This window comes from Peromyscus californicus, unplaced genomic scaffold (assembly GCF_007827085.1).
Source record: "Peromyscus californicus insignis strain IS unplaced genomic scaffold, ASM782708v3 Scaffold_8__1_contigs__length_139910024, whole genome shotgun sequence".
Lineage (NCBI taxonomy): Eukaryota > Metazoa > Chordata > Mammalia > Rodentia > Cricetidae > Peromyscus > Peromyscus californicus.
Window position 1 is genome coordinate 125211069 of NW_026294606.1, and position 20200 is coordinate 125231268.

At 44.0% G+C, this 20200-nt stretch overlaps 1 protein-coding gene across 2 annotated transcripts in view; it reads left to right on the forward strand.

The window, feature by feature from the left end:
• The first annotated feature begins 5629 nt into the window (after positions 1–5629).
• Abcc12 (ATP binding cassette subfamily C member 12) overlaps positions 5630–20200 on the forward strand; it is a 75075-nt gene continuing 60504 nt past the window's right edge. The window contains exons 1-3 of one of the 2 annotated variants that reach the window (XM_052728769.1): positions 5630–7867; positions 8855–9023; positions 18728–18883. In XM_052728769.1, coding sequence (XP_052584729.1) covers positions 8905–9023; positions 18728–18883 — 275 coding nt within the window. In that variant the 5' untranslated portion in view covers positions 5630–7867; positions 8855–8904. Of the gene's footprint in view, positions 7868–8854; positions 9024–18727; positions 18884–20200 lie in introns of those variants that run through there. The other variant, XM_052728763.1, reaches the window with a different exon arrangement.

Below are 20200 nucleotides of genomic sequence, written 5' to 3' on the forward strand. Positions count from 1 at the left end.
TTTTGGGTTATGATTACGGCGCAGAATAAGGGTCATTTGAATATGAGCACAGTGATTCTGTTGACAATTGATCTGATACCTAGCTGGTTCCTAAAGGGACTGACAGCGGTGATGTCCAGAGTCAGGGAGTCCAAGCATTGTCACACTCCTCACAATGGGCTCCAATTAAATAAAACCTTCTAAAGTGTTTGCTTCTAGAGTCTTCCATCTAATATTTTCAGTTTTCTGTAGGTGACTAAAACTCGGGGAAGCAAAACCCCAACTGGGCCACAGCAAAAGATGTCCTGCAGGCCAGGTATGCTGGGCAGAGGTCAGCTGGGAGGTCAGGGCAGGTGCGCTTCTCAGAGGTCAGCTGGGAGGTCCAACAGCACTTTGAAGCCAATCACAGTTTGCTGTTTCTGAGATCAGAGGTTCCACTCCTTCTGAACTCATTCATGGCCACAGTGGCACCAGAGACTGCTCCTTCTGAACTCATTCATGGCCACAGTGGCATCAGAGACTGCTCCTTCTGAACTCATTCATGGCCACAGTGGCATCAGAGACTGCTCCTTCTGAACTCATTCATGGCCACAGTGGCATCAGAGGCCCTGTTCCTTCTGAACTCATTCATGACCACAGTGGCATCAGAGACTCTGCTCCTTCTGAACTCATTCATGACCACAGTGGCATCAGAGACTCTGCTCCTTCTGAACTCATTCATGGCCACAGTGGCACCCTTCTACAACTTTGTGATTGGTCACCTACTCTGGGCAAGGTACAGAAGCCACTAAGGAATCAGCCAAGCCCTCTGCCTCCAAGTATGCAGTGCTCACTGTAGAGTCCTGTGCACAAGAGTGAGTTCTAGCCTCAGGTTGAGCATTTGTTCAATGCAAGGGGGGGGGACTCAAATTGCCCCTTGATTTATGTTAAATGAATGAATGAATGAACAAATGAGATTTTTTATTTTGAAGTTTGTTTTTCTTACTGCCTTCTAGCCCCTACAGCTGACATTTTCAAGAGGATATGGGACCAGAAATGGGCAGGGCCTGGAGTAGCAGGCAATGACCTCAGCTCTGCTGCCCTGTGCTGCAACCAGCTGTGGGAGGCCCTGCTCCTCAGTTTCCTCACCCAGTGGGATGGGGGTTGGAGGAAGATTCATCTCCTCATAGACAAAGGTATGCTGTGACAGGCTGGACGATAGGTTAAGCCAGCAAGCCTTGTGAGCTTTTAACCCCCACTGGGAGCGGTGTCCTATGGATCAGTCCTGGGATGAGGCCCTTTAATGTGGGCCTGAGGGAATGTTGGCTCCCTCAGAGTTCCCTCTTCAGGTGTGTGGGAGTGGCAGTTGAATGGGGCAGTTGAAGAGGAGGCTCCCAGCAGGTGGGACGAATGGAACCAAGCCTGAGGTCTGTGGAGGAAGAGGCTGGTAAGATCCATGGCTTCTGGCCGCTCTCCCTCTTCATCTCCATCCCAGGAACTTGCTCATCCCCTGCCCAGGCAAAGCTCATCTCTGTTGCAATCTGTGCCCCCCAGTTAGTTCTGAGGGGCTTCTGTCACCCATCCTTAGGTCAGGCTGCAGGGGCAACATGTAGGACCTTATCTGGCCCTGTAAGAGGAAGCCTTGGCTTGGGGTTCCCGGAGATGAAAGAGGCCTGGGACAATTCTAGTTTTGGAGCCTTGTGGTATGTGAAAGAAAACAAAGAGAAACAAGACAGGATTTGAGCATCGTGATGCACAGAAGCCTACATTGAAGAGTTAGGTCTTTCAGCCATGTGCATGCGCTCATGCATGCTCTCACAATACTGCTCACAATTAACCAAGAGATTCTTTCGAAAAAGATCTTGAATTCACCTTGCATTACTATGTGGCTCTCATAGGTTTAAAATGAGAGTTCTTACCTTTTTTCAGTCATGGTAGACCATCTCTGTACTAAATGGATGACCTCATTTGGAGACACCGCCTCAAGCTATTATTTTAGGCTCTTTAGGGATGAGAGGTTTTGAGCAGACCTCCCCTGGCCTTTATGTTGCTTGTCTGTGGCCTTCCCTCATCCCCTCCCACTCCCCACAACTCTGACACTAGCTCCTCATCACTCAAGATTAATGTTTTAGGCTGGCTGACCATAAGGTACTGGGGACAGCCAATATGGCTGATCAGTAGAAGTGAAGGGCCAGACTTGAGGAAAGCCATCTTACAGCTTCTCCTCTGAACTAGGCAGCTTAGGTCTTGAAGGAAGTTGGGAGAGGGGTTATGACACGTTGGATACTTTAATTAATAATGTATTTATTGGGCTGGGGTATAGTTCAGTAACAAAGAAGAAGCCTTGGGTTCAATTGCTAACACCAGAAAATTAGAGGGAGAGAGAGGCATGGAGGAGGGAAAAAGGGAGAGAGAAAGGGAGAGGGAGGGAGGAGGGAGGGAGAAAGAAAGAGAGAGAGGAGAGGAGGAGAGGGGGGAGAGGGTTTATGGAGAGATGAGGACCGTAGCCTCTTATTTGGAAGGGTTTTCTGGTGAAAAATGGAGCTGCCAAGGGTCAATGGAGTCCTGAGGAAGGACAGCCATTGTAGACGGGAAGCAACATCAGACGTCTGATTTGCATGTGCCCTTGCAAGTGTTCTGAGTTAGAGAGGCAAGATGGAGTGTACAGAGCACAGGAGTGGGCAGAGAAGATGCTTCTTACAAAGCTTCCCTCTAGACATCTTTTCTCCTCCTGCTTTGAGCGGAGTCGAGGACACAGAAAAGCAAATACAGCATGAGGCGAACAACAGATAAGGGTCACGCAGCCCAGAAGCTCAGGGCCAGGGCCCGCCGGGGTGCTGCAAGCTGCGGCTCAGGGGAGCAGGGGCGCCTGTTTCTTGCAGTGTCTGATTCCAGCTATGAGAGCTGTTGAGATTTTTCTGCCAAGCAAGGAATCCTTTAAAGAAAATGTGCTTCTCTTAATACATATTTTCTGTGAACTGGAAAAAAAAAATTGAACCATTCAGACCATATAAAATGGACTTCTAAATTGTGTATGTTTGTGCTCTTTATTCTAAGTGGAGCCCTCTCTGCTTCTGCCTGCCCAGTATATTGAAGTTAGGTTAGGAACCCCCACCTGAAAACAGCAAGGGGCTCCAGGGGTGGGGTCACAGTCTCTTGCCAATCCTTAGGTGCTCAATCATGAATGATGGCTTCAGGGTCCCTGGCCTGGAAAGCTGCCTATCATCATGCCCTCCACCCCCATCAGCTGCTCCTGCTTCCCTGTGACTGCTGGCAAACAGATTCCTCACTCTAGGCAGCTTCCTGCTCCTGGCAAAGGATGGCGCGCCAGACGGAGAGACGTTACCCAAAGCACACTTCCTGATTTAAAGAGTCTCACTCCCCCTACCCTGGGCTGCCAATTTTAGTAAAATAGCGTTCCAGCTGCAGAGCTTCCACACTGTCTTATGACATCTTAGCTCGGCAGTCCCTGTGGAGGAGTGTTCAAGGAAATGGCCTCCCAGTATCGATTTCCTGTGTACGGTCTTCTGTGGTGGGCGTCAGGGAGGTTGGCTTTTTGTGCTGGGCATCTTGGGATGTTTGACACCTTAGACAAGCTGCTGACAGGACCCTTCACCAGTTAAGAGGTGATCAAGAAACCAGAAGTTATATGTGAGGCAGGCTGAGTCTTGTCAGGGTGGAGGAGCCAGAAGTTGAGACTGGACAAGGAAGGAATAGAGTCTGGGTGTGAGCCACGGTGATTGCCTTCAAATGGCAGAGGCATGTGTGTGGTCTTTCTGGTCCCTGAGATTCAAGCAAGGTTCACAGGGAAATGGCAGTCAGTTTCACAGAAGGAAAACAACGTGTTTCCTCTAGGGTTCTTTCCTCTTAAAATGTTTAACTTTTCATTTTTAGATGATTTCAAATTCACAAAAAGGTGATAAGAATGATGATAAGAAATTTCAGCTATACTCAGACAAAACAACAAGCTGCTAGGATGCCTTTAATATTCTCTGCATGCATTATTTATTAGCACTGTCTGTGACCTCCGGACCCCTGTGCCCGTGCTCTATGCTAAAACTGCAGGTGTGCGTCTCCATACTTGGCTTTTACTATTATTATTGACATATTTGAAAGTCTCAGATAATTTGCTATATTTCCTCTGAATACTTATTTCTCAAGAATATGCATTCTTATATAACCAGAATCATCAAAATGATAAGTATCTTTAATCATTCCACAATCAAAATCAGGACATTCAACTTTAATCTAACGTGACTGCACAATCCACAGCCCACATGCAAACTTCTTCGGTTGTCCCACTCACTTTCTTTAATTTTTTTTTTTCCTTTTCAGCATGCCACACAGGACTGTGCATTGCTTTGAGCTGTCCTGTTTTGGTTTCCTCTAAGCAGGAATATTTCCTTGCTTCCTTTTTCTTCTATGATGCTAAGGTTCTCAGGAGCTCAGGCTAATTTTGTAGAGAGCTCCTGTGTGCCTGGGCTTCCCTTTAGATGAGATTATGCGTTTTCTACATAAACACAATGTGAGGGCTGTCTTGAGCGATGGCTGGAGCCTGTGGCCAAGCTGACTGAAGCGTGTTGTCTTGGCCGGGAGGAGATTCTCATGCAAGAGGCTCTTTGCTGTGCTCAGTCTCTTCTAGATTCTGTAATACTCCTGAGCTCTTCCATCTTTTCTACCTGATTGCTCTCCTCCCTTTGAGCAGCTCACAGTGAGCAGGGAGTGGACACCGAAAAGGCCCTCAGCCAGGGAGAGGTAGCAGGTCAGGGACCCCAGAGTGACTATCACTCATGCGGTGGCAGTAATGAGGGTGTGGCTGCAGGAGCAAGGCTGTGAATAGCGGCTGAGTCAGGCCCAGGTCTCTGCTTCATTTGGTGGTTGTAGCTGGATCACATTTGGTTGAGGAGACCAAGGTGAGAGGCTGGCAGTGAAGGCAGAAAAGCCAGGAGAGGGCTACAGAGATGGGGCTTTGGGTAGAGAAGGCTGTGAAGGGCTTTCCGAGAAGCACCAGGGAAGCCTCATGGGAAAAACTTCCTGTGGCCTTTGTGCAGGGGCCCTGACAGACTGTTAGGTATTTCCTTTCTCTCTCTCTCTCTCTCTCTCTCTCTCTCTCTCTCTCTCTCTCTCTCTCTCTCTCTCTCTCTCTCTCTCCCTCTCCCTCTCAGCTTATCATGTGTGCTATTCACATAGGTTGATATGTGGGCCTAGTTCATTTGCCTTTAGTTTTAAGTGGTAATACGCTGTGTTTGGAGTACACAGTTTGTGAAGCCATTTGCTTATCTGTGCATGTTGAAGATATGGCAAACGGCTGCTACAAACATTCTTGGAGGAGTCACTAAGGTATGTTTTCATGAGATTCCATTGTCTGTGGGCTGTTTGCTGGTGTGTGTGCTTTATATTGCATGTTGGTTTTGACACCAGTAAGCACAAGAGACAAAAGATAACAGAAGCGGGAGAGAATTTGAGAGGGGAGTGAAAAGGAGCTTGCCAATTTTAGGCTACTTTATGCACAATTGCTTAAGCAGGGAGACTGCATCATCTGCCATGTGCATGTCTGATTGCTGTCTATGTTGATAAGATGACCTTGAACTTGACCAGATGATGCCAAATTGATTTATAAATTATTGGCACAATTCACTTTTTTTTTTTTTTTTTCCGAGACAGGGTTTCTCTGTGTAGCTGTGAGCCTTTCCTGGATCTCGCTCTGTAGACCAGGCTGGCCTCGAACTCAAAGAGATCCGCCTGCCTCTGCCTCCCGAGTGCTGGGATTAAAGGCGTGTGCCATGATCACCTGGCTCACAATTTACTTTCTTACCAGCAGCGTTTAAGAACGGCTGTACTCGGGGCTGAGGATTTAGCTCAGTGGTAGAGCGCTTGCCTAGCAAGCACAAGGCCCTGGGTTTGGTCCTCAGCTCCGGAAAATTTAAAAAAAAAAAAAAAAAGAATGGGTGTACTCTTTACCTATACCAAGACCTACAACTTTTAGGCTTTATAATATTGCCTATTGAAAGAATCAGAGGTAACTGTTATTGTGGTTTTAACATCACTGCGGCTCAGAGACTGAGCATGTTTTCGTGCGTGTTTTAGAAAGAATTTGTTGTTGTTTTGAGGTAGGCTCTCATTATGGAGCACTGACTGACCTCAAACTCACTCCTGACTTGTCCTCTCAGTACTGAGACTGCAACTGTGTCCCACCACGCCCGAGTGAGGGGACTGCAGCTTTGTGCCACCACACCCAGCTTCATGTGTCCAGTGAACTCGTCTGTCAGTTACCCAGCTACATATTTTGTTTACCTTCCAAATTGAGTATTTATTCATTATTGGTCTATAGAAATCTTTTATAAATTCTATGTGCTAATTCTTTACAGTTAAAGGGTTGTATTTACATCAGCACATTGCTGCTCTTAACATTTCATCAATGATGCCTTCTGATTGACAAGTTCAAGATTTCTGTGTGGTGGCCTCAGTCAAGACTTCAATTATGCTTTAGATTTGCTTTAAGAAACACTTTCCTCTCCAAAGCCCATTCATGTCTTTCCCCATATGTATGTCTTACCATTGGGGCTTTCCTTTTCCAGCCACTTTGCCTGTGTATTTATTTATCTCAGTGGTACTTTGGATTGACCCTAGGGCGTGGTAGGCAGGTGCCTAACACTGAGCTGTACCTCCGGTTCTTTGCTGTTGTTACTTGTACCCTAAACTAGGGTTGTGCTAACCTGATCAAGCAGGACTTAAATCTGTGATCCTTCTACCCCAAGCTTCAGAATAGCTGAGCTTATAGGCATCATCACCACGACCAACTGTACCTTCATGTTTAAAATGTGTCTCTCATAGGCAGCATATCATGGGATCTTGCTTTTCTACTAACAGTCTCTGTATATCTAATATGATTATTGGTATGCTTTAGTTTAAATCTATTAACTTGCTTTTTTTCTGTCTTCCATTTAGCTCTTATGGTTGTAGTTTGTTTTTAAATTTTTCCTTTCCTTATTGTCTGCTTTTTAGGTGTTTGTGGGGTAGTCTACTATTCAGTGTCGTTCCCCCCACCACCACCACCATGGCTTCTTAGCTTACACCTTACTTTGGTGCCTTTTTCTAGAATTTATGCTGTCCCGTGGTTTATAGCACAATGGTGCTATTGAGTGCTCATTTCTTCTTTCTTCAAGGGGAGCATTTCTGTTTTAGACTTCTCAGATACTTGCTACTATCAATTCCAGCGGACACACGTGCACCAAATAGGTACAGGGATGGGGCTAGGTGTTTCAGTACGGCTGTTAGCGAGAGAGACATGAAGCCCACAGTCTGTTTGGGTAAAAAGGAAAATTTCTCAGCAAAGCAGAGGTGTAATTTGAGCCTCAGAGTCTGGACAGGAATTGGACAAGTGAAGGAGGGGCCAGATTGCTCCAGGTGTGTGCACAAAGACCCAGCAACAGTAGGAGGGATTGGCACTTTGTTCAGGGGACATAAATACATTTAGCCTGGCTGGAGCAGACTGTGAGATTGTACATGTGGAGGGGTAGGGCTCATATTAGCAAAAGGTTTAGCAACTTTGGAAATTTCTGTTTTCTGATTGAATTAGGATTCTGGAGCTGTGTCTGTGGTATTCTGGTCATTAATATTCATTAACTGAATGAAGAGATTTTTGAGCAGATCTACTGCACATAAAACATGTGCCTCTCCCATCCGATTTCATGTTTCAGTTTCTGCTTGGATTTTTCCTGTTTTAATAAAGCAGTTTTTGTTTTCAGATTTTGTTGTGAGGGGAAAAAAGGTATATCGTTCCAGAGGCATGCCTCTTGTGATATAGGACACGTAAGCCATTTTTCCAGGGTTACCGCCGGAAGAAGAGGAGCAAGCTTCAGTTTCCCCAAGTCTGGACTGCCGCAAACAAGGCTCTGCCATTCTTAGGGTAAGGAAGTCCTTCCCTTTTCCTAGCCTCAGTTTCCTCTTCACGATAGTGAGGAATCTGTAAAAGAGTCCATCTGAGGGGCCTCTTCCAGTGTGGCCCATCCACAGTTTATCCACAGTCATTAACACCTTGATGAGAATTGCTTTCCTGTCTTTCTAGTCGTGAGAACTTCCAGGGAGAACTCACAGGAAATTGAGCCCTGTGTGTATATAACACTATGGATATGGCCTCTACTTAAGAGGGGCAGAAATCATTTCAACTCAGATTAGCAATAAAAGGACATTTATTTCTTGTACCTGGGAAGAGGGACGTCTTGATAACTCAGGACAAGTACATGGGTAGGCTCCAGAAAAGGACAGGACCTTAAAGTAAGAAGAGCCTGCTGTGGGAACTCCACAAATGGAGCAGTTGATCTGTAGGCCAGGCAGACACAGAATAATTTTTCTCCACTTGAGTTACGGGTTTTTACTGGTGGCATTGGCCATAGAATCAATGGAAACATGGACTTGTCAAGATGTGGCTGGTCCTGAAGAGTGGCCTTGTTGAAGTTTTTTGCCCACTGGGTATCTAGGTGAAGGGGACGTGGATGCATAAGCTCCTGGGAGAATCTGGACAAATAAAGGTGTGCATGTATGACAGAATTCACTCACACTGAAAAAGCAAAACCGTTTTTCCTGAGACTGCCTTGCTGGGCTGAGAACCAGACTTGCCGATGTCTTGACCCTTACTGAAATCTCACAGGAGGATCTATGGCTTCCAGGCAACTCAAGATTGGTAGAGAAGAGGAATGGGATAAGCTTACTCAAAATGTAGGTGAAGGGGTGTTGGCGGTGTCTGGCCACAGTCCTTCCCAGATGCTGAGACTAATGGGTAAAACCACATCCAAGGGCTCAAAGCAAGTGAAGAGGTCTGGGCACAAGAGTGGCTTTTTGACTCTACTCCTATTATCTCCATTTCTCAGTGAGCCTTCTCCATCTCTGTCTGCAGAGTGAAACCGTCCCAAAGCCAAGAGCCTAGGGCTCCTGGATACCATCAGGATGGTGGGTGAAGGCCCCTACCTCTTCTCAGACCTGGATCGGCGAGGCCAGAGGAGATCCTTTTTTGAGAGATATGATCCCAGCCTGAAAACCATGATCCCAGTGCGACCCTGTGCAAGGTGAGCCAGGAGGAAGACTGAGGTGGGCAGGGCCCCCAGGGATCCCAACCTCTGCTTTTCATGTGCCCCTCCATATGTCTGTCCTTCTATTCATCCAGCCAGCCACACAGACACTCATTTATGGATCCCTAACTTCTTGACTCCTCCTCTGATCAGAGAGAGAAAGACAGCTCATGTTACAGGAGCTTTCCTTGTGCTGGGATGGCTCATAAAGTTTATACACTTTTCATTCAGTTTTTTCCCCTTCCTTCCTTCCTCCTTCCCTCCCTCCCCCTCCTTCCCTCCCTCCTTCCTTCCTTCCTTCCTTCCTTCCTTCCTTCCTTCCTTCCTTCCTTCCTTCCTTCCTTCCTTCCTTCCTCCCTTCCTTCCTTCCTCCCTTCTTCCCTCCCTCCTTTCCTTCCTGTTTTTTTTTTTGGACACAGAGTCTTGCTTTGTAGGCTAGGGTAGCCTGGAACTCAAGCTCTTCCTGGCTCAGGCCCCCAAGTTCGAGGATTGTAGATGTGTGTGTGTCATTACATCCAACTTCTTTATTCTGCACTCTAGAGGGTCTGTCACCATGTTGATGGGAAGACAATTGGAAGAGGTCAAATCACTTACCTGCAGTTCAGCAGCAGCCTTCATTTTTTCTTTTTAAAAATTTATTTATTAAAAAATTTAAAATTTTCCTTTTCATCATCACTGTCATCATCATCATCATCATCATCATCATTATTATTATTATATCCTGACTGCAGTTTCCCCTTCCTCTTTTCTTCCCAGTCCCTCACCCCTCACCTTCTCTCTGCCTCTTCCATCCAGTCCTCCTCCATTTCTCTTCAGAATAGGGCAGTCTTCCCATGAAAATCAACCAAACATGGCATATCAAGTTGCAGTGAGACTAGGCACCTCCCCCTGTAGTAAGGCTTGGAAAAGGCGACCCAGTAGGAGGAATAGGGTCTCAAAAGCCATCAGAAGAGTCAGGAAGAGCTCCTGCTCCCACTGTTAGGAGTCCCACAAGAAGATCAGGCTACACAACTGTCACGTATATGCAGAGTGCCTGGGTCAGTTCCATGCAGGCTCCCTGGTTGTCAGTTCAGTCTCTGTGAGCCCCCCTGAGCCCAGGTTAAGTTGGTTCTGTGAGTTTTCTTGTGATATCCTTGCCCCCTCTCGCTCCTACAATTCTTTCTCCCCTTCTTCTACAGAATTCCCCAAGCTTCACCTAATGTTTGGCTGTGGGTCTGCATCTGTCTCCATCAGTTGCTGGATGAAGCCTCTTTGATGACAGCTGGGCTAGGCGCCAATCTATGAGTATAGCAGAATATCATTAGGAATCATTTCATTGACTTTTTTTTTTTTTTTGCCAGTTGTGTTTGGCTTTATCCTAGGTCTCTGGGCTATCAAGCATCTGGAAGAGGGAAGGCCCTCTAGGAAGTGTCAGGGGTGGGCCTCCTCTCGTGTCATAGGTCTCAAGCTGGACCAGTCATTGGTTGGCCACTCCCATAATTTCTGCACCACCTTTATCACAGCACATCTTGTAGGCAGGACAAATTGTAGGTGTGGCTGGGTTGGTGTCTTGCCTGGTTACAGGAGATGGCCAGTTCAAGCTCCATATCCCCTATTGCTAGGAGTCTTAGCTAGGGTCACCCTCATAGATTCCTGGAAGTTTCAGTTACACTAGGTTTCTAGCTCACCCTCAAGATGCTCCCAAATTCCAATCATCCCCCCTCCATCCCCCCACCACCTGATCCCTTCTGTTCCCACTCACGATGTCTATTCTTTTTCCCCTTCCCAGGGAGATTCATGTGCCTCCTCCCACCTTAAGCCCTCCTTGTTACCTAGCCTCTCTGGGTCTGTGGGTTGTAGCATGGTTATCCTTTACTTTACAACTAATATCTACTTACGAGTGACTGCATACCATGTTTGTCTTTCTGGGTCTGGGTTACCTCACTCAAGATGATTTTTTTCTAGTTCCATCCATTTGCCTGCATTTTTTATGACTTTTTAAACAACTGAGTAATACTCCATTGTATATACCACATTTTCTTTATCCATTCTTCATTTGAGGCACAACCAGGTTGCTGGCAGTTTCTTGCTAGAAATATTTATTTAGAAATAAAGCTGCTATGAACATAGTTGAGCAAGTGCTCTTGTAGTATGATTGAGTAGCCTTTGGGTATATGCCCAGGAATGGTATAGCTGGTCTTGAGGTAGATTGATTACCATTTTTCTGAGAAACTGCCATATTGATTTCAAAAGTGGCTGTACAAGTTTGCACTCCCACCAGCAATGGAGGAGTGTTCCCTTTACTTCACATCCTCTCCAGCATGAACTGTCACTTATGGTTTTGATCTTAGCCATTCTGACAAGTGTAAGATAAAATCTCAGAGTTGTTTTAATTTGCATTTCCCTGATGGCTAAGGATGTTGAACATATCTTTAGGTGCTTCTTGGGCATTTAGGATTCTTCTTTTGAGAATCCTCTGTTCAGACCTGTACCCCACTTTAAAATTGGATTATGTGGGTTTTTTATGTTTAATTTCTTGAGTTCTTTATATATTTTGTAAATTAGGCCTCTGTCAGATTTGGGGTTGGTGAAGATCTTTTCCCATTCTGTAGGCTGCCATTTTGTCCTATTGATGGTGCCTTTTGCCTTACAGAAGCTTTCCAGTTTCTTGAGGTTTCATTTGTTAATTGTCAGTTTTAGTGCCCAAGCTATTGGTGTTCTGTTCAGAAGTTTTCTGCTGTGTCAATGCTTTCAAGGCTGTTCCCCACTTTCCCTTTTATGAAGTTCAGTGCATCTGGGTTTATATTGAGGTCTTCGATTCATTTGGACTTGAGTTTTGTGTGGGGTGATAAATATGGAGCTATTTGCATTCTTCTACATGCTGACATTCAGTTAGACCATATAATTTTGGCTTCTTTGTAAAAATTCAGTGTCCATAAGTATGTGGATTTACATCTGGGTCTTTGATTCCATTCCATTGATCCTCCTGTCTGCTTTTATTCCAATGCCATGTGGTTCTTATTACTATTGCTCTGTAATAGAGCTTGAAATCAGGGATGGTGCTACCTCCAGAAATTCTTTTATTGAATAGGATTGTTTTAGTTATCCTGGTTTTTTTTTTTTTTGTTGTTGTTTTGTTTTTCCATATGATGCTGAGTATTATTCTTTCAAGTCTATAAAAAATTGTGTTGGAATTTTGATGGGGAATCTTGCATTGAATTTGTAGATTGCATTTGGTAAGATGGCCTTTCTTACTATTTTAATCCTACTGATCCATGAGCATAGGAGATTGTTCCATCTTCTGATATATTTTCCAATTTCTTTCTTCAAAGACTTGAAGTTCTTGTCATGCAGGTTGTTCACTTGGTTGGTTAAAGTCACACCAAGATATTTTATATTATTTAAGGCTATTGTAAAGGTGTTGATTCTCTGATTTCTTTCTCAGTCCACTTATTGTTTGTATATAGGAGGTTACTTTGTTTGTTTGCTTGTTTTTTTGAGTTAATCTTGTATCTAGGCACTTCACTGAAGGTGTTTATAAGCTGCAGGAGTTCCCTGGTAGAGCTTTTGGGGTTGCTTATGTATCCTATCATATCATCTGTGAATAATAATACTTTGACTTCTTCCTTTCCAGTTTGTATCCCCTTGATACAATTTGTATCTCCTTTAGTTGTCTTATTGCTCTAGCTAGCAACTTCAAGTACTATATTGAATAGATATGGAGAGAGTGGACAGCCTTGTCTTATCCCTAATTTTAGTGAAATTGCTTTGAGTTTATCTTCATTTAACTTGATGTTGGCAACTGGCTTGCCATATTTTGCCTTTATTATGTTTCGGTATGTCCCTTGTATCCCTGCTCTCCCAAAGACTTTTGTCATGAAGAGGTGTTGGATTTTGTCACAGGCCTCTTCAGCATCTAATGAGATGATCTTGTGGGGTTTTTTTTCTTTCAGTTTGTTTATATGGTAGATTAGATTGACAGATTTTCATATGTTGAACCATCTCTGCATCTCTGGAATGAAGCCTACTTGATAATGGTGGATGATCTTTTTGATGTGTTTTTAGATTTGGTTTGCAAGTATTTTATTGAGTTTTCACAACAATGTTCATGAGTCAAATTGTTATGTAATTCTCTTTCTTTGTTGAGTGTTTGTGTGGTTTGGGTATTAGTGTGACTGTGGCCTCATAGAAAGGATTTGGTAATGTTCCTTCTGTTTCTATTTTGTGAAATAATTTGAGGAGTACTGATTAACTCTCCTGTGAAAGTCTAGTAGAATTCTGTGCTAAAACCATCTGGCCCTGGGCTTTTCTTTTTGGTTTGGGAGACTTTTGAAATGTCTTCTATTTTCTTAGGGCTTGTAGATCTACTTAAACTATTTATTTGATCTTGATTTAACTTTGGTAAGCGGTATCTATCAAGAAATTTGTCCATTTCTTTTAGATTTTCCAATTTTGTAGAGTACAGGTCTATAAAGTATGACCTAATGATTCTTTGAATTTCCTCAGTGTCTGTTGCTATGTTTCCCTTTTCATTTCTGATTTTGTTGATTTGGATGTTCTCTCTCTGCCTTTTAGTTCGTTTGGATGAGGGTTTATCTTTCTTGTTGCTTTTCTAGAAGAACCAACTCTTTGTTTCATTGATTCTTTGTATTGTTCTCTTTGTTTCTATTTTGCTGATTTCAGCCCTCAGTTTGATTATTTCCCGCTGTCTACTCCTCTTGGATGTGTTTGCTTCTTTTTGTCCTAGAGCTTTCAGGTGTGCTGTTAAGTCGCTGGTATGAGATGGCTCCAGTTTCTTTATGAAGGCACTAGTGCTATGAACTTTCCTCTTAGCATTGCTCTCATGTGTCTCATAATTTTGAGTATGTTGTGCACTCATTTTCATTGAATTCTAAGAAGTTTGCAATTCTTTTTCTTATTTCTGCCTTGACCCAGTGATCATTCAGTAGAGAGTTGTTCAGTTTCCATGTGTTTGTAGGTTTTCTGTTGTTGTTGAAATCCAGATTTAATCCATGGTGGTCTCATAGTATACATGGGGGTATTTCAATTTCCTTTTATCTGTTGAGACTTGCTTTATGACTAAGTATGTATCAGCTTTGGAGAAGGTTATATGAGGTGCTGAGAAGAAGGTACATTCTTTTGTGTTCTTTTGGGTGAAATGTTCCATAGATATCTGTTAGTCCCATTATTTCTCTGTTTAGCTTCTCTCTGGATGACCTGTCCATTGGTGAGAGTGGGGTGTTGAATTCTTCCACTATTAATGTGTGGGGTTTGATGTGTGATTTCAGCTTTAGTAATGTTTCTTTTACAAATGTGGGTGCCCCTGCATTTGGGGCATAGATGTTCAGAACTGAGACACGATCTTGGTGGATATTTTCTTTGATGAGTGTGACATTTCCTTCCCAATTTCTTTTGATTAAATTTGGTTGGAAGTCTATTTTGTTAGATATTAGAATGGCTGTACCAGCTTGCTTCTTGGGTTCATTTGCTTGGAAAATCTTTTTCTAACCCTTTACTCTGAGGTAATATCTATCTTTGATGTTGAGGTGTGTTTCTTGTATACAGAAGAAGGATGGATCCTGTTTTTTTATCCATTCTGTGTCTCTTTATTGGGGAATTGAGTTCATTGATATTGAGATATATTAGTGACCAATGATTGTCAATTCCTATTATTGTGTTGTTGTTGGTAGTGTGTGTTTTTCCCTTTGGTTTTGTTTGTGTGCAACTATTTATTTCTTGTGCTTTCTTGGGTATAGTTAACATACTATAGTTGGAATTTTCCTTCTAGTACCTTCTGTAGGGCTATATTTTTGGCTATCCTGTTTTAATTTGACTTTGTCGTGGCATATCCTATTTTCTCCATCTATGGTGATTGAAAGTTTTGCAGGGTGTAGTAGTTTAGGCTGGAATCTGTGGACTCTTAGAGTCTGCAAGACATCTGTCCACACCCTTCTGACTTTTAAAGTCTCCATTGAGAAGTCGGGTGTAATTCTAGTAGGTCTGCCACTAAATGTTACTTAGTCTTTTAACATCACAGTTTTTAATATTCCCTCCTTGTTCTGTTTGTTTAGTATTTTGATGATTTTGTGTCAAGGGGACTTTCTTTTCTGAACCAATCTATTTGGTGTTCTGTAAGCTTCTTGTATCTTTATAGGCATATCCTTCTTTAGGTTAGGAAAATTTTCTTCTATGATTTTGTTGAAAATATTTTTCAGGACTTTGAGTTGGTATTCTTCTCCTTCTTTTATTCCTATTATTCTTAGGTTTGGTCTTTTCATAATATCCCAGATTTCCTGGATATTTTGTGTCAGGGATTTCTTAGATTTAACATTTTTTGTTGACCATTGTATGTATTTCTTTTATCCTATCTTCTACACCTGAGATTCTCTCTTCCATCTCTTGTGTTCTGTTGGTGAGGCTTGCATCTGTAGTTTCTGTTCACTTACCTAGGTTTTCCAACTCCTGAATTCCCTCAGTTTGTGTTCTCTTTATTGCTCCTGTTTCCACTTTCAGGTCTTGAACAGTTTTATTCACTTCCTTTACCTGTTAGTGTTTTCCTGTACTTCTTTAAGGGATTTGCTCACTTCCTATTTAGATTGATTTAAGGTCATTTTCTTGTGCTTCAGCTGTGTTGGAGTATCCAGAGCTTGCTATAGTAGGATGGCTGGGCTCTGGTGGTGCCATATTGCTCTTGGTGTTATTGTGTTCTTACACTCACGTCTAGTCATTTGGGTTTGGGGTTATCACAGGTTTAGGTGCTAATTTCTGAGTGTATTTTTGTTGGATGGATGCTTTTCCCCCTTGCTTTCTGTTTCCTCTCTGGTCTTCTGGCCCCAGTGGCCTGTGGTTCTGGTGACCAGCCAGTCTTTGTGTTCAATAATGTGTCTCCACTGGGGTTTTGGTGGCCTGCATGACCTCTGGGGTTTTGAGTGCTCACATTGCCTCTAGGGTTCTGGAGTTCTGGGAACTGATGTGGTCACTGGGGTTCTGGATAGTGGTATGGCCTCTGCAGTTCCAAGTACCTGGGGTTCCTGGGTTTCTAAGTACTAGTGTGGCCTCTGGCAGGCAGGAGTCTTCTGCCATGGCTGTAGGCCAGGATATCTCAGCCTTTATTTTTTTAATTTTTAATTTTTATTTATTTAACATAATTTCTTTATTGATTCTTTGGGAATTTCACATCACGCACCTTAATTCTGCTCACCTCCTGGTCCTCCCATATTCTCCCCTCACCCCTGCAGCATCCCCTCCAAGAAAATTAAAAAAAATCAAACCAAACCAAAGCAAAGCAAACAAACAAATAAAAAACAAAACCAACCTCTTCATTTTTCCTTCTTCTCCAACACCTCTTCATTCATCCTGGTGGCATTAGAGTGGTGTGTCACAGTCTACCCTTTTGTCCAATTAGTTTTACTAGCAAATGTTGATTGCAAGGAGTCACTGGTCTGGTTTAAGGCCTCTGGTTTCTGGTACACCATCCTCACTAGATCCTCACCCGAACTCCTTTGGGATATCCTGTGGCTTCCTGTGGCTTGGAGATCTTGCCAGTATTGTTCTATAGAACCAGTCCCTTCACAAGCTCCAGCAGGTCCTAGATGGGGTAGATGTTAGGGTGGGTCAACCCAAGGCCTGGCTGTGGGCCTGAGTGGTGGCCAAGCTGGTCATTCTAGGCCACTGGGGCCATCTTCCTCAAATGAGGGGGTGGAGTCAGCTCCCTTATGCCCATGCCATCAGGTGTCCATCTCCTGTGGTGAGGGACGACATCTCTGCTGAGAGCAGGAGTCAGCTCTCCCGTGAGGGTCAGGGCCAGCTCTCTTGCTGCAGTGTCTAGTGAGAGGCAGGGCAAGCTTTCCCTAGGCCAGCAAAAGGCAGGGCCAGCTCAGCATGGCCCTCTGATTTCTTCATAGATACTTCCTATGGCCCCCTGAGGTGACATGGACCACAGACATCAATACACAGTTCATCTGCAGCTGGACCATGGACCCAGACATGGCCCTCGGCAGCAGCTTAAGCCCAGACAACATCCTGGCTCCAGATGGAAGCACTGGCCACTCAGATTGAGATGGCTCTGGCAGTGTAGCCTTGATTTTTAACAAACTGCCTCACCATTTATCAGCTGAAAGCATTTTTTTCAGCTTACAATTATACGGGCAACCTGGGCTGACATGGTTTGGGTAGTTCATCTGGTCTTGATCAGGTTTACTCAGGCATATGCTGGGCAAGGTGCCTGTGCTTCTGAGTGTTGACCAACAGGTAGTTGACTGGGACAATAGAGACAACTGGGCCATGTAGTCACTCAGCCTCCAGTGGACTTACAAGAAAATGAGTGGATGTAGTTGGACCTTTTTGTCAGGACCACCAGCTCCCCAGTAATGACATGGAGACTTATTATTAATTATAAATGCTAGACCATAGCTTAGGCTTGTTACTATCTAGCTCTTACAACTTAAATTAACCCATATTTTTAATCTATGTATTGTCATGTGGCTCATGGCTTCACCTGTCCTCCAGCATGCCTTGCTTCCTCTGCCTCTCCTGGAGATCCCACTTTTCTTCTCCCCAGCATCATTTGTGTCTGACTGACTGTCCTGCCTATACCTCCTGCCTAGCTAATGGCCATTTAGCTTTTTATTAAACCAATAAGAAGGTGTCTTGGCAAAGACACATCTTCACAGTGTACAAAAAGATTATTCCACAACAGTGGATGCAGATAGGACACCTTTAGACTTATGCTCAGGCCAACACTCTACTTTTACTGCGTTCTGCACACCAAAGTGAGCTACAGGGCATCTCAGATTCAGGGTGAGGGAAAGACTTCACCTTTTGCTGACATGACCACACCAAGTGTCAGAGAGTCAGAGAGTAGGTCATTTCTAAACTCTAGGATAGTATCTCAGGCAGCCTGACTTCCAAGCACATATACTCAGTAGTTTGGTGTATTATTTTATACACCATTAACCACAAGACTAGAAACTGTAGCCTTTTCTGAGTACAGAGGCCCAACTGGCATCTCTTGGGCTTATAGCAAGTCTCGAGTTTTATTTAGTTTTGACAATCTCTCTCTCCTTTCTCATACACACACCCTCCATTTTGGTTATATTCATTCCACATATTTTTCATTTTTTATGTTGTAAGTACCATATCCTGGCTACCAACATGACATTGCTGATTGTGAAGTTGGAGAGATGTACAGTGGCTCCCCACTCCTGGGTATTCCCACCACAAAGATGGTAAATGAATTCGAGGAACTCCTAAGAGGATATGGACAGTGGTGTAAATGCTCACTTCAGCAGCGTGCTTGTTAAAATTGGAACAATCTGTATGGACCCCATGCAGGATGACATGCAAATTAATGCAACATTCTGTAGTTTTTTTTTTACATATAATCTAATAAATGTATTAAAAATTATAACAAAAATAGAGGAAATAGGTATGCTAAACTTTGGGTATGGTTACCTTTGATTTCAGGACAATATAGTTAAATGTCTGTTACTCAGATTTGAATATTGGCTGTGTTTAATGGCTGACCTGCATATTTCCTGAACATTCACCATCTGTTCTCCTGAGCTGGGGTAAGCTAGACCAAGAACTACCCAAAGGGCTAATGAATGCAAGCTCCAGGGTCCACACATGACTGTGATTATCATGGTGGTTACAGATTCAAGCCAGGGTATTAGGGCAGTGAGCCCAAGCACCCAGCAACACGAGAATACCATTTGCTCTAGGTTGGCACCCAATCCTGTGGATGATGCTGGCCTGCTGTCCTTTGCCACATTTTCCTGGCTCACACCTGTGATGATTCAAAGTTACAAGCACACGCTGACTGTGGAGACCCTGCCCCCACTATCACCATATGATTCATCTGACATCAACGCCAAGAGGTACCAGGGTCACCAAGGGGAGGGCATTGTAAGCGAGGGATCCCAAGAGTTCTTTTACTTGCTTCTGTGTCCCCTGTGGAAACTGACACCTTTGGGAGCTGCTGACCCTTCTCAGTAGCTGTTCACTGAGATGTGGGTTGAAATGCCTGCACTTTCTGGCCTGGTCTCTAGGCAAAGTATGGCTGGGTAGAAAGGACACAGGGGACTTTAGTGTGAGGCCGGGAGCTAGAGGAGCAGCACTGTGGACAGTTCGTTGGGGACTTGCTTGACTTTGTGCTGTTTAGCCTTACCTTGGCTGCTGCATGAAGCTCTAGGCATCATTTCTGGCTTTATTTTTTTAAAAAATATCATCATTGTATGTCTGCATTGCAAACTGCCTATATTAACCAATTTTGACTTGTAAAAATGTACCACTGGTCCAAACTAATTGATGTTAGTTATAGCTTGGCAGCGTTTAAGCAGTAAAACTATTTCCCACCATGTTTCTGTTCCCCTACCAGAGGCAGGCACCATTAACGTGTTGGTAAACCTGCTTAGACTTCTTTTCTACTCTCTGCAACCATAACCTGTGCAGCCACTGTTTGCAGAAATGCCTCGTCTGCTTTCCCTCTCACAGGGCACCTTTTCCCTCCGTGAGACAGGCTCTTACTGTGTAGTCTTGGCTGGCCCGGGACTCACTCCGTAGACCAGGCTGGCCTAGAACTCAGAGACATTCACCTGCCTCTGCCTCCCAAGTGGTGGGATTAAAGGTGTGTGCACCACCATACCCAGTCCAGGCTATGTTTTTTATGCTGAAGTTAAAACATAGAACATGGAGCTGGAGAGATGGCTCAGTGGTTAAGAACACCAAGGCCCAAAGTTCAATTCCCAGCACCCACAGCTGTATGGGATCCAATTCCCTCTTTGGGTGTGCAGCTGTGTATGCAAACAAAACACCCATATACATAAAATAAATAAATCTTTAAAAATTGAACATACTGTGTGGCTGCCACCTTGTTCTTTTCAGTTGAAAATTTATAGACTTGTTCTCATCTGCACAAAGACTCCAACCTCATTCATGCTTCGATTTTAACGTGCTGAGTGTTTTGCCTGTATGTCTGTATGAGCATCATGCACATGCTTGCCACCAGAGGAGGTCAGAAGAGAGTGTCAGATCCCCGGAAGTGGAGTTACAGATTGTTGTGAGCTGCCATGTGGGTGCTGAGAATCAAACCTGCCTGAATCCTCTGGGAGAGCCACAAGTGCTCTTAACTGCCCCCATCTCTCCAGTCCCAAACTCCGTTCTTCCTGATACTTGCATTGAAATGGGTTCTGAGG